This window comes from Triturus cristatus, chromosome 5_2, assembly GCF_964204655.1.
Source record: "Triturus cristatus chromosome 5_2, aTriCri1.1, whole genome shotgun sequence".
Taxonomy (NCBI): domain Eukaryota; kingdom Metazoa; phylum Chordata; class Amphibia; order Caudata; family Salamandridae; genus Triturus; species Triturus cristatus.
The window spans coordinates 777,020,103-777,034,612 of record NC_140588.1 but is presented as its reverse complement, the minus strand read 5'-3'; the positions used below and the strand labels follow the sequence as shown (position 1 = coordinate 777,034,612).

Here is a 14,510-nt window from a genome sequence, read left to right as displayed (position 1 = left end):
ACCATGGGATGAAACCATGGTTGGCACCTGACCCTTGCAGTACCCGGAGGAATTCTTGGGTTGCTGCTGTCCAGTACCACTGCAAGCAGTTTGAGGCCTATGCTGGGTTTGTTGAGTCTGAGATGCAACTCAGCAAGTCTCCCCCAGATTCCCTTGAACATCTGCAAAGGATTTTGAACAGTGACCAAAGAAACTGCATTAAAGTTCAATTGGACATTGTGGCAGAAAAATGCCAAAACATTTTACATCTGATGGACTTATCGCAGAGTCAGTCACCAGTGACAATGAAGGTGTATGATTATTAGGAGTACCTCCACATGAAACTAACAAACAATTCAGTCCTAACTCTGGAGTCACTACAACCATTTCTACAGATCACTACAGGGGCTAAATTAACTATGACACAGAAAAAAAAGATAACAGCCTAGCTTAAGGAAGCTTTAGAAAATTCACTGGAAAAGGTGGGCAAATACATGGGAGAGGCCCAACCAGGCATTGGATTCTTGAAACAAGTGCACCTTTTCAATCTTGCACAACTCTGCACCCTGCCTAAAGGGAAGAGTGCATATTTAGCCAACCCTGGTTTCAGCGAAGTTCTCGATCAGGAGCTTCGCCTCTACTTTGAAAACGTAGGCCCAGAAGCAGTACAGGCATCTGTTTCTGGGGTGATTGACACTGACCTTTTTGGCGTGGGATGGCTGACCCTTTTCCAGCCCTTTCATAGCTTGAAGCTGTGTACAAGGACTGTGTGAACAGTTCTGCAGATGCTGAAAGGAGCAACAGAATCTACAAAATTATTGTGTCAGCCAACCCACTGTCACTGTCCCTCTCAGAGGGATCCATCCGGGCATTATTGTTTTTGCATTATAATCAGCAGCACAATATTGGGCTAGATTTCGACTGCTCAGAAGAACTGCACATACATGGCCAAGATTAACACAAGCATGCAGGTTCCGTGGGCATTTATTAACAGGTTTATGTCCTATATGTAGCCTTTGAACCAAAACAAATTGTCTAAATTGTAAATAAACCAAATATACATAGCTTCATGTTGTAAAATAACTCAATAAAATAAGATATCTGTGTTTGTTGTAGGAAAAATTGCAAAATTAAGTTCCACAAAAATGCCGCTAAATTTCCAGATTTGTGCCGCTAAATTTACTGGTTCATGCCGCAATATCGTGGGGGGTCTGAGTCTTCTGTGAGATTGAAAGTGCCTGGATGCAAAGTCGTGGAAAATAGCTTTCTTCTTTTGAGGAAACTAGGTATACCTGGCACCTTTCACAGATTGACAATCCTAGCGACTTTATTTCTCTTCCTTGTGTCCTTTGTTAATACATTTAGAGCGCCAAGGACACTGTTTTCATCCACAGGCAACGGATAAATCACATAGCTATCTGTTGGGGATTAAAGACCTTCAATGTATCTCAACTTGTATTCCATCTGGTTGATTCATCTGTCTATATGATGGCTGTTGGGACTGAACGTTTGAAAGTTCTTACTTTTGTCAGACTACTTTCTACCTACTAATGATTGCTCAACCACTCCTAAATAGGATGCACATGCACCCTCAATGCAACTGCGGCATAGGTATTAAATGAGCAGACAATACTAAAATGCTCCACAATCTAAAAAAAATATGTTTCGCATCTTTGTTCCAATCTGCTACCATGCTAGGATAAAAACCAGGACAATGAAGTTTGGAACAAGGGTCTGTTTAGCACAGCAGACCTGGTTGACAGTAATTTTATTGGAAAGAATGACCGCTGGTGACAGCAGTAGCCAATAGATCAGTGTCTCAGGCGCCAAAATAAATGAGGCCAGGTAGTAAATAACTTAAGTAAATAAAGAAATTAGTGTAGCCGTGTGAAAAGGAGCAGCATTGTCATTAATTACTGCAGTATCAGAAGTAAAATGAGTACAGGTCAACATAATTCAATCTCATTTTACTTTTTATCCTATCAATACCCTACGATCACAATATGTAATTAAGACATTTAATTAGGAAAACTTGCTTTCATATACACTAAAAGACGAATCTTACTTTTGAATCGTAGGCAGATTGCTGTATAACCTCAGGAGCCATCCAGAAAGGAGTACCCACAAAAGTATTCCTCTTAATTTGCGTATCTGTCAGCTGCCCAGCCACTCCAAAGTCTGCAAGTTTGACCTCTCCTTGCTCAGATAACAAAACATTGGCAGCTGAAATTGAAAAAAAAAAGCAAAATGTATAAATTTTTAAGACATTTCGATTTCACACACTGTCCCTGCATGAATCGATTCTAACCTTTGATATCCCTGTGAATTTTCTTCTCTGAGTGAAGGTAGTCAAGTCCTTTCATAATCTCTTTTAGCATCGTGGCAATCTGGAATTCATCAAATGGCCCTGCGCGTAACTACAAAAGAGAAACAGCAAAAACAAAAAAGCATTGAAGGCATATCATTTGGATAGAGAAAAATATTTCCTCGCTCTTCATTTGACTTCAGAACAGGTACCCACTTTGAAAAAAGCACCCATAAAACTAAACACACTGAGCACATACAGCAGAGCAGTTTTGTTCAAATTACAGCATTACCACATGGGGCAAACATTTTCACACCAATCATCTGAGCTCTGCTGAAGATAGTTCTTTCAGTGTCTTAATGCTGTGCACCAGTTTGAGATCAGATCCATCAATGTGTTGGTTACACCAATCTTTGAGTGGTCATATGTTCACTCCCCATGCACGCACCGGAGCCATCATGACCCCACTAGGCAGACAAAATCATTATGGATAAGTTAAAAGTAAAAGTTGCATATTCAGTTACCACATGAATTCATAGGGTTAGGGACAACACTACCTAGTCCTAGATTAATGCTTTCAGGGAGCAGTAGTCTTGGCTTATTTCAACTGAGCCAATGGACCTAAGACACCGGAAAACAATGTTATGTAAAAGGAAAGTCTGACACAGGAGCACTGTCCCTGATGCCCTGGAGTCATCCATTACCCTTGGCTGTACAATAGTATGTCATGTGCAAGCCATGACAGAAGTGTAGCACATAGTTTACTGAGCACAGAGGCTGTGCATGTCAGTTAGCGCATGCTCCAATTAATATTTGCATACAAATTGTTTCTGAGAAGTTAAAAATGTTCTCCCTGCTTGCACACTGGGAAATTTCCTGGTAAAATAAAAATACAAAATGTATTTTTCAGTGCACTGTGAATCTTTGAAAGCAAGTAATCAAAAGAGGGACAAGGAGGGATATTTAATGAGGACCTACACCCACACTCCTCCTATAATAATGTAACAAAACAGACAGGATAGTTCTTCTGGAGGGACAAACTGAACCCTATTTAAAGTGGAATCAATAACCCGATCATGAGGGATCACAGTGGTCAGACCATATTACCCCATTTATATGTTTTGTTACAATCTATGAAACGACCTACTAGGGGCGTGGCCAAGATGGGGGGAGGGGGGGGGGGGAGTGAGCAGATGTGCCTTCTCTGCGCTCCAATCCCGCTGGGCCCATAGCAGCTCCATGGCACCCAAACACCCCTAATTCATGCTCCTCCTCCCCCCCCTCCCCCCCCTCCTTCTCCCCCTTCCCCCTCCCCCTCCTCCCCCCCCCTTCCCCCTCCCCACCCGGGTGATATCGGTGTCTCGTTTGGGATTGGGAGCCGTTAGCATGGCCTCCTTTGCTGCTGGGGATCGAACCCGCGCCTGCAGACAGCGGAGAGGATGGCCATTACACTGCTACGCAAAACCAAAGGGAATGATGGATGGAGTGTTGAACATTGCAAGCACTCACCCCCAGTTAACTGATCTGGGTTTAGCCCATCATCATTCTTTAGCTCACTCCGCCACCCCAGTTCAGACAAGGCCATATGCAAATCAGTCTGACCCTGTGCCTCAAGGGAACAGTCAAGCCCGAACCGCCAAGCCATGTCTTCCCTGGACCGGAAACTAGCATCCTGGGACCGGTTTCGGGGTTTCACCCCTCTTCAGCTAGGATAGCTTGATTCCAGTGGCACAGTGAGTCTAGACTGATTTGCATATGGCCAGGTCTAAACTGGGGTGGCATGGTGAGCAAAAGAATGATGGTTTTAACCCAGATCTCTTGACTGGGGGTGAATGTTTTGATTTGTTCTGCATTCTGTCCACCAATTGTGTGTCTTTTTCATTACACTGCTACGGCGGCATCGAAGGTGACTGGCCGAACGTGGCGGTCTGTTGACTGTGGCTGCGTCACCACCGAAACATCCATAGCGAGCCAAGCCCCGCCAGAGACGTCACATTTTCACCACGGCGATATCACGACCTGGAGGCGGAACCCTGCGGAGGCAAGAAAGGCCAGGCTGTGAGGATGGGAATAGGCGCAGGACCTCGGCCCGGGACATCGGGGCATGCGTTCAAGCCCCTCTCTCATCGCTCGGCTCTGCGGGCAGAGAGGGGACTATGATCGAGCTGAGGCCTATATCTGCCCGTGTGACCGCACCCGCGAGGCCTGGGGCAGATTTTGGACCGCGGGACTCCTCTGGACTTTAATGCCCGCCCACCTATTGAGGAGCAGTCAGCACAGGCCTGGGATAAGGCTATATGAGGTGAGGAGCTGATGTGGGCGGAATCAGCGCTCTAGATGTGGCGAAAGTGGCACTACGTCTTTAAGTAAGCCCCCAGTGTGTTCTAGCAAGGCCTGGGACCAGGCCCAACAGTATTGGCAGCGTGAGGGATAGCATTGTGCAGGGGTCCTGCACCAACTGGCTGGAGCAAACGGGGTGTCCCATTGGATCTAAATACATCACCTCTGGCTCCCTTGAAGAGAACTGCATAGCCTTTCATAGGACTGCTTGTATGCTGCCACCCGGGAAGGGAGTGAGGCAGTTGAACGAGGCAGAATCCATGGTCTCGAATATAGTCTACCCACTGGGCAAGATTGAGAATCGCTACTCTTGGCCCTGGTGCCCACCGCAGCCCAAGCTAAAGTGGTAAAGTGGGGAGAGGACTTGGACTAGACTGGCCATCAGTTTGCCAGTGACTGAGACGCACCTTGCCTAGGAAAACATTCGCTGGCACAAGACAACCCTATTAAAGGGGAGATTTACGGACTGCCTCGCAGCTGGAGGGGTGCTCCTACTGTCGGCTACCTTCCCCTCATCGGTCCTGACGGCATCCTCCTATCTGGTCACCAGTCACGAAAACATGGCTACGGCCAAGGCGAAAAGGAGCGACTGTCCAAGATTTACTGCAAAACATCTCCCCACATGCTGCTCTTCCCTGGGCAAAGAAATGAGGCAACAGCCAAGGGGAAAACAACCAGGAGCACACCGCTCACCTCGCGCTGAGCTCCTGTGAGCACTGGAGGCGCGCAAGTTCAGGAAAGCAGGCAGCAGGCCACCAAACAGGGTCCTTGGGACAAGGAGGCAGTCCTTCCAGCAGGTCAGCACAACTAAGCAAAGTCCCAGTGGCGGTTTTCCTGGCAGCAGGACAGTTTCTTCTGGCCAGTTGATTCTGTAGGGCCAGCAGCATCTAGTTACAAGTCCACGCAGTGTCTAAAATCATGGGGTCACAGCCCCTGTACTTATACTCACAAAGTCATTGTTCTGGGGGGTACTTCAAACATACTCCACCATTCAATCCCCAGTCCTGGCTCCAGACACACTACAGGGGCACAGACAGCAATGTGAAAGGCAGGCACCGCCGTATTCAGGTGCAGGTGACAACTCCTACCACCACTCTAAATGTAGACCAGGTCTATTTATTCTGGCTAATGGTCGCCCAGGAAAGGCAGGGCACACCTCAACCCCACTTGTGACTGTCTAGAGTGAATGGACTTTCCCAGCTTCTGTCAGTGAATACACAACCAGGCTGGCCACAAAGTCATAAGCTTACAGAAATGCCCACTTCTAAAAGTGGCATTTCTAAAACCGTAATAAATCTGCTTTCACCAATAAGAAGGATTTATCATTACTATTCCTAGCTTACCAAACATGGCTACTCTACCCCTTTCATAAAAGAAATGACCACTGAAAAGCATATCACGGAATTCCCAATCTAAACCTATGAGAGCAGCAGCCTCACAGCAGTGAGAAACCAAGTAGGCTGTTAGTTACTTCCAGAACACGCCACACAACAAAAGGCACATGTCCAACCTTTTACCTAAACAGCACCCTGCCCATAGAGCTACCTAGGGCCTGCCATAGGGGTGACTTATGTAGTAAACAGGGGGGTTTCAGACTTGGAAAACACTTTAAATGCCACTTCGCTTTGGAAGTAAACTGGGCATGCAGGCTTTGGAGCAGCGGAGGCCTGATACAGGTTTGTAAGACTACTTCTGTGGGTGGCGCAAGCAGCACTGCATGCCCTATAGTAGCATTTAATTTACAGGCCCTCAGTATGTAGCATACCATTGTACAAGGGACTTGCAGGTAAATTAAATATGCCAAACAGGTGTAGACCACTCTTAACAAGTTTACAGGAGAGAGCACATGCACTTTAGCACTGATCAGCAGTGGTTAAGTGCCCAGAGTCATAAAACCAACAAAACAGGTAAGACAAAATGCAGGAGGAAGGCAAATGTTTTGGGATAACCCTGCAAAAAGGGCCAGGTTCAACGCTGACAAACACCAGAGGATGAGAAAAGGGTATTCTGTCAGAAATAATTATTTTCAAGAAGGAGCAATGCAGTCAGGGGCCCTACATATATATAAAACTACTAAATAGGAAGACCAGGCTTGGGCTCTGTGGGGCATAGCGGAGAGCGATTCATTCTATCCATGAGAAAAGATTTCAACCAGCTTAGGATGGTGTCCGAGTAGCCAGTTCCAATAAATCTGATGGTAAGAGCAGTATGGCCAATGATGAAGGCCACCATTCCACTTCTTTCTATAAGCCATTAAGAACAAACAAGCCAAAACCAGGTCTGGAACGAATCAAGTAGGCCATTGTTCTGCTAAAACAAGTTGCAAGAAGACAAACTTCACAAGTATCTTCACCAAGTAGAGATGGAGTTAAACTGTATGAAAGTTGTTCAAATAATCTACCCCAAGAGATGGAGACTGTAGAAACAGCTTCGCTAGCTAGTCTTACATTTGGTAGGACAGTATTGATCTCCACCAGATCTTTCAATAAATGTGCGCCTTGTGTAAAGACTTGGGTGGGGCAAGCTTCACTGGGAGATCCGGGACAGAAGACTATTACAAATGGGCAATAAAAGATGGAGCTCAGCCTAGAAAGCTTTGAACAGATGCTACACCTTATTCCCCTCCTGTGCCTTTGTCTCCCTCCTCTCCCCCTCCACTCGTGAACCCCCCACCCCCACCCACCCATGGCCCCCCTTGACCTTGGAACCCTGCCCGTCTAGGGATCCTGGAGCACCTCCCCCCCACACGAGTGGACCCCCTCCCCTCCTTCGTGACCCTATCTATCCCTCCCCTTCTCCCTATACTGGGGTGCAGTGGCATGGCACCCAAGGCGATAAGGAGAGGGCAGCTAACACTATCTAAGAAGAGGAAAAAAAAAGAGAAGGACTAGGCATATATACTTAAATCAGTCTTTAGCTCAAACGAACTCAAAAAGGAAAAGAATAAAGGAAAAAAAAAAAAAAGGGGCAAGATCCGCTAGCCCTTAATCTCATCTCCTACATGCTGTAAGAATTGTAAAAAATCCTGGGCAGTCTCCACTGAGTGATTTATACCCGCCGGGGCCCCCAACTGCTGAAAGGAATTAATCATGCCTCTAAACTCTTTTCTCCTCAGTGCCGAAAAGGCAGACATATCTGAAAAAAATGTAAATGAGAAGTTATCAGAAGATTGAAATCCTTTACTTTGAATGGCACGTGCCAGAATCTTGTCCTTTACTCTGAAATCGCCAAAATTTGCAATGATAGTTCTGGGATATTTAGCATTGGGATATTGGACCGCCGGGACCCGATGAGGTCTGGTGATAGTACGGTCTGAACTCAAAGTTGCCATCTCTGGACACACATTTAAAAATTAAATCTGAAACAACTTCCACCACTGAACGACCATTTTCACTCCCCTCTGGGACTCCTATGATGCGGAGATTGCATCTTCGTGAACAATTTTTCGCATCATCCACTTTTATTTGGAGACTGATAGGTTCGGACTGCAGTTTTGAAATCTGACTTGTGTACATAGGCATTTTATCTTCAATGTCCGACACCCGTTGTTCTGTATGGGTGATGCGTGAGGTAAGTTGCTGGATATCAGAATGGATAGAGCTTAACAGATTCTATTTTGTTTTGATCTTCCGCCTGTGTAAGTTTCATACTTTGCAGCTCAGCCAAAATCTGATGTAGTGATGCATGGGATACAGTTTCAGATGTTCCCTGAGATTTCTGCACCTTAGATTGATCCGCTCCTGGACTTGAAGAAGCCACCACAGATGGAGATTCAGCTGGAGCTTCAATGGCTGAAATAAATAAGGAACCACCTGGGAGACCAACTGTAGATTCCTCCCCCAGAGAGCCTGCCTCGTGATTATCCTGGGAAACTTCATTAAGGCCATGCTCTGATGCTACAAGGTCAGCTGCTGCTTTTGGGTGGTTTTTTGTGCCAATACCCACAAAAAGTGAATAAGTCCCTTGTTGCATTCCTGAGGAAAGATTTGGTAAAAATGTTGCATCTGGACCTGGAGCACTAGCCTCAGCCCTAGAAGGGGAAATCAGTCTTACATTGCTTAATAAGTTAGCTGCGGAATCGAGGGGGGCTTTAACAGATGAAAAAATTCGAGGGTGCGGCTAACTTGCAGGCCTCTTGCTCCTTAGTTTTTTTTCCAAGCATATTTTCTTTCGGGGAGAAAACCTTAGATCTCCCGCTCGAAAGTCCAAGATCTATCTCCATCTCAGAAGCAGAAGATATTTTGTTTCGATTCCTAGCAGTCCGTGCTACTAATCGAGGTTTAACAGTACTGTCCCGGGAAAGTCTGAACATGCGGCTCGCGGGACTTCCCGTCATGCTCCGCGAGTGAAGGAGAGGCAGGTCGGGCGGCTAATGGCGTTTCTCTTGCGGCAGTGAGAGGAGGAGCAGGCTTGAATCAGCAAAGGCGAGGTTGGGTGTCTGATGGTATGAGAGGAAGAGCAGGCTCGAATCTCTTTGTTGTTTAGTTGTGGAGAGCGGCATACAACTATTCCACGGCATGGTGGATACAATGTCGCAACAGGCTGTAAGCAGTTTCGGGAAGAGGAGGTGGATTGGCATCGCCTTGAAGCCGAAGAAATCCTTCTCTCTCTGCTGGGCGGTAAATGGGGTTTGAACGTAGAGGGAGCGTCCGACTGAAGGCGGTCTCCTGTTGCTTCCGCTACTCCGTTACCCCTGCAATTGAGAGGTGGTGTGCAGCTGATCTTGGGCACTTTGGTGTTTGTAAGGCAGCGTACGGCTGATTCACGGCCGCTGCCTTATTCTGCTGCCATATCCATACTGTAGGTTAAAAAAAAACATAGGAAATCTGCTGCAGGAAGTGGCTGGTGGAGTGCTAACTTTTCTTTGTGAAATTACTATCAAGGATGGAGGCATTCTGTTCTCTGGAGTCAGAAACCTTGGGAGGCTAAGGCAAGTGATTGGTCAGGGGGAAAGGGGAAAGAAAAAAATATTTTTTTATTTTCCTGTTGTGTTTGCAAAGCCATGAAAAGAAAAGAAAGACTTAATAGCAAAACGTGAATTAAGTTCAAAATAATCCGAACAAGTTCTTTAGAAATATTAGTGGAAAAGCTATGCGGACATTCAACCAAAAGTGGTGTTATGGTAGCATTTAGCAACCAATAAATTGACGATAGTCTTACTCTGCTCCTTCCTTTGCAGTGTCCCTAACCAGATGGAGCATGAGACAACAACCGGTTAGTTGTTTAGAAAGAAGCTTGTACTTATTTCGAAACCACGAAAAAGACTCTGCACCAGAACCTGTGTAAAATGGCTTCTAAAACGTTGACAAATGAGTGAAAGTGAAACCAGGAATTTAGAGTGAAAAAGCAAAATACTCCTATTTTTATCTATCTCAAGGTTAGCAAATGTGTTTAATTATATTTATTCCATGTTGCGCAGCGCCTTTTGATGGGAGTGGTGGCGAGAAAGGCAGAAATATGCTACCACTAATAATAAAATCATGGGTAGCACATCATAAGAAAGCTTTTTGATTTTTCTTAATACCACACAATGCAGCTTCTATTTAGGACAGGAAATCAATGCTGGATAAATAAATGCTAGAGAAAAACGTCATTGTATGTCCATGATTCCCTCTTAAAGTAACTCCCCAAAATAGTAAAACACACATGCAGGAGGAAAAGCACGGATTCGGAGGGACCACATCAGCACTCGGCAACAAACAAGCCTCAGTTAGAAAACCCATGACCACATTTAGAACAAACATGGAGTTGTCACTTTACAGGAAAGGGTGGGTCGACTACCTTGCCAGCTGACGTAAAAAGTGTGTGGGGAAAAACATTGCACAGAGTGCCTATTTTAGCAATACAACATTTTATGAATGCTACATTCATTTTAAATTAAAATAACTTTTATAGCTACACTATAAACACGTACGTTTAAGGCTATGCCAGGAAGTTCTACAGAAATAGTTGAAGCTTTGAATATAGCCTAAAAACATGTAGCCTAAAAGTTACCAGAACCGTGATTTTCCAATCAAATAGAAAACTCCAATAGAAAAAAGAACGTGCGCCTTAATTACTATTCCCTTTTCGGAGGTCATAACAAAGGCATTCGAAATTTTACAAAAGTAAAAGGTAATGTCGAACATCCTTTATTCAAGAGTTGAAAGCACGTTAAATGGGAGGGACCAATATCATCATACACCCATTTTCAAACATGAGGCCTACTGAAAAAGTATTGTAGAGCTAATTTCACTCATCATTTTTAAAGTACTGTATATGAAGCAGGACACCGATTAAATACTTACAAGGTCTAAGGCTGAACCACCTCCTAAATATTCCATTATTATCCATAATTTTGTGCCCTGTAAAACAAAAATACATTTAAAATATAACAACATATGCTACAGTACATTGAAAACACCTATAATCAATTAGAAGACATGTATACAATTGGGTTCATTACAATACTGTTCTTCTCTACTCTCATGGAACAGTCATATGTCATCAGGAGGGAATGTTGGAAAAAGTATTATGCTTCCTTGGAGACAGTGGACGCTTGTGGGGTCAGTTGGATTAGTCCAGCACCGAGACTGCGGTCTTTCTGCCTTGCTTGCTACTGTTGGTGGATAAATAAAACCAAAGGGAGGATATCATTTTCGTGCCATGCTTTTTATTTAACTTAACACGTCTTTTACGACATTTCAGCATAATAAAAGCAACCCTAAGCAAATCTCACACTTCAGCTTGATTGCAGGTAAGATTCTAACTAAGCGTTGAGAACATACTAAAGCTACAGAAACAATTGCATCATTCTCCTTCTGGGGGTCAGAAGGGATGGCCAAATGCAATAAATCAGCACTTTTATTTAGTTGTTTTACTATACTCAAATCTATCTTAAATTGTTTATAACATCAGAGAAACTAAGTAGCTGGTAGGCCCGGTAGATGCACCTTTATCAGGAATCCCACAAACGCTGGAGGCAACATTACCATGTAAAGGCAACTATATTAAGCTCAAATGTTGTTTCGAATTGTGTATCTGGGGGTCTTTTTACCCCCCTCTCCCTCTTGGTACCATGATTTAAGGCCCAAGTCTTCATGGTATCCCTTACCACTGGCCAATTACTCACGCATCTTGCACCTCCCGCACTATGCCAATTTTCATGTTGGCCTCTGTTTTACTGCCCCCTCTTGACTGACACCACCACTCCGACCTCTGTGCGGAGCTTATCCACCTACTACCCCAGTTATTTCACAAATGACGTTCTCTGTCCGCTGCAGAGCAAACCACACGCAAACCTGGCTGAAATCAGCAAAGTTCTTTTCTCCCAGACTGTCCCTCTGAAGCTTCTGAGAGCTAGCTACTGTAGACATGACTGCGATACCCAGCAAGCTCGATAGGTTTTCTTACTACTATTTCTTGAACACATTCTTGCCAGATGTATCTGGCTCTGTGCGATTGTGTTGAAGTGACAGCTCCACATAGCTACTAAAGGTATAACCAACCTTTATTCAAGAACACCAAGACATCGCGTGAATCTTACTCACCAGCCACAAGATAACGTATAGTTTCTTACCGGTCGGTGTAGTTTTGCAGCTTGAAGACTTTCTGGATTCACTATGCTGTGCATTATTCCGTCATCTAGTTGTTAGATCCGGAATGGTTGCATTTTTTCTTTTTTTTTTTTTGTGGCCCAGGTGGGCGTCGACATAGCACCATTTGGTGCCTCTGACGTCGACGTGCTTCCTCCGGAAGCTCCCACCTTTGGTCGCCATCTTCGGATTTTTTTTTTTCTTCATTGGTTCTTTTCCTTTAATAATCTTCCTCCTGTCTCATCTTTCTGACGGAGGAGGGTGGGATCGCCCGTGAATTCCGAAAGTCTTCAAACTGCAAAACTACACAGACAGGTAAGAAACTATACGTTTTGCAGCTTGAATCTTTCTGGATTCACTATGCTGTGCATAACTTTGTAGCGGTTTGCTGGGTTTGTGTTGGCTGGGTGGAAGATGAGCGGTGGTTACTGAATATGTGTTGTAAGACCTTCTGTCCCACCTGTGCTTCCTTGTTCATCTGAATATCTACACAGTAGTGCTTAGTGAACATGTGAACTGAGGACCATGTTGCTGCTTGGCAAATGTCTTGAATAGGCGTATTTGCCAGAAACGCAATTGTTGCTCCTTTCTTCCTGGTTGAGTTAACATGTGTTGCTCCTTGTAATTCCTGCCCTGCCTGTTTGTGGCAGAATTGTATGGGTTGTGCAATCCATCGTGCAATGGTATTTTTCGTAACTGGTCATCCCAGAAAACTGCTGGTAAAAGACAAAGAATTGCTTTGTCTTCCTGCATTCTTTTGTTCTTTCTATATAGTGCATTACTGCCCTCCTGGCGTCCAATGTATGTAACGCCTTTTCTGTGCTTGGTTTTTTGGAAAAAACTTATTTGTATTGTCTGGTTTATGTGGCATGAGATGTGGGTCAGTCCTCATTACGATCCTGCCATTGTGTATTTGTAGGTAGGCCTCTTGCAGTGTTAGCGCTTGTAATTCGCTTACTCTTCGTAGTGATGGGATAGCCACTAGGAAGGCAGTCTTTAGCGTAAGCATATGCAGTGTTGCTTTATGAATAGGCTCAAATGGTGTCTTCATCAATTGAGTCGGCACTAAATTGAGGTTCCATGCTGGAGGTGGCATTCTGTTTGGTGGTGCGATCCTTTTCTGCCCCTTCTAGAAACCTCTTTACTGCTAGGGACGTAAAGAAACTCTTCCCCGTTTCTCCTCTTGTGTAAGCTACTATTGCCACTAAGTGCACTCTTAGTGATGTGTAGCTTAGTTTATTTTGTAGTAGATGTGTCAAGTACTTCAGTACTGTTGATTCCTTGGTAATCCTCCTCTGTAGTTTCTCCTTAATGCACCATTCGGAGATTCTTTTCCACTTTGCTACGTAGCAATTCCTTGTGGTAGGCCTCCTTGCCTCTCTTAGCACCGCCATTGTGCTTGCTGGTAGTTTGAGGTGTGCAAACTCTAAGTCTTCAGGAGCCATACTACTAGGCTGAGGCTCTCTGGCTCTGGGTGTAGCACCCTTCTGCTTTGCATCGTTAACAGGTCCTTTCTTGTGGGGAACCGGTGTGCAGGTGCTTGTGCCATCTCCTTTATCTGTGAGAGCCAGGTTTGGCTGGCCCACTGTGCCACTGTATTAGCGACATGTTGCTGATTCTGCATTTGTTTAGTACCCTGTGTAGCAGTGGTATTGGTGGGAAAGCGAAGGAAAATGTCCCTGACCAGCTTATCTATAGCGCATTCCTTAGGGACCATTTGCACGGCTGTCTAGATGCAAAGTTTTGGCATTTTGGTGTGTTGCAAATAAGTCTATTTGCGGAGTTCCCCATTTGTCGAATATTTTCTGGATTTCTTGTTAACTGATTTTCCATTCGTGGGATGCTGACGTCTGTCTGCTTAGCCTGTCTGCTTCCACATTGTCCATTGTAATTCCAAGTCTATTCGCCTTGGAATTGCCCATCTCCATATCTCCTGTGCTAGCACTGATAGGGTCACTGATTGTGTTCCTCCATGTTTGTTGATGTAGAACATGGTGGTTGTGTTGTCTGTTAGGATTAGTACCCTGTGTCCGTTTCTGAAAGGCTATTAAGGCTAGGAACACTGTCTTCAGCTCTAGGTAGTTGATGTGGTTTATAGCACCCTGTTGAGACCACAATCCTCTTACTTTGAGGGTGTATGTGTGTGCTCCCCACCCCAGCTGGGAGGCATCTGTTGTGATGGTCACTGTAGGAGTTGGTTGTTTGAATGGTTTCCCTTGTGTAATGTTCTTTTGTTCCACCACGCTATTTCTTGATGTACTGCTTGCGTGAACCACTAGATCTTCCCAACTCCCTGTTGCCTGTGACCATTG

At 44.8% G+C, this 14,510-nt stretch overlaps 1 protein-coding gene across 2 annotated transcripts in view; it reads right to left on the bottom strand.

Moving 5' to 3' along the window:
- STK26 (serine/threonine kinase 26) overlaps positions 1-14,510 on the bottom strand; it is a 191,262-nt gene that overhangs the window by 98,748 nt on the left and 78,004 nt on the right. For both annotated transcript variants that reach the window (XM_085607891.1, XM_085607890.1), the window contains exons 3-5: positions 10,912-10,968; positions 2,288-2,396; positions 2,045-2,202 (exon numbers count right to left, since the gene is read on the bottom strand). In XM_085607891.1, coding sequence (XP_085464017.1) covers positions 2,045-2,202; positions 2,288-2,396; positions 10,912-10,968 — 324 coding nt within the window. The remainder of the gene's footprint in view (positions 1-2,044; positions 2,203-2,287; positions 2,397-10,911; positions 10,969-14,510) is intronic.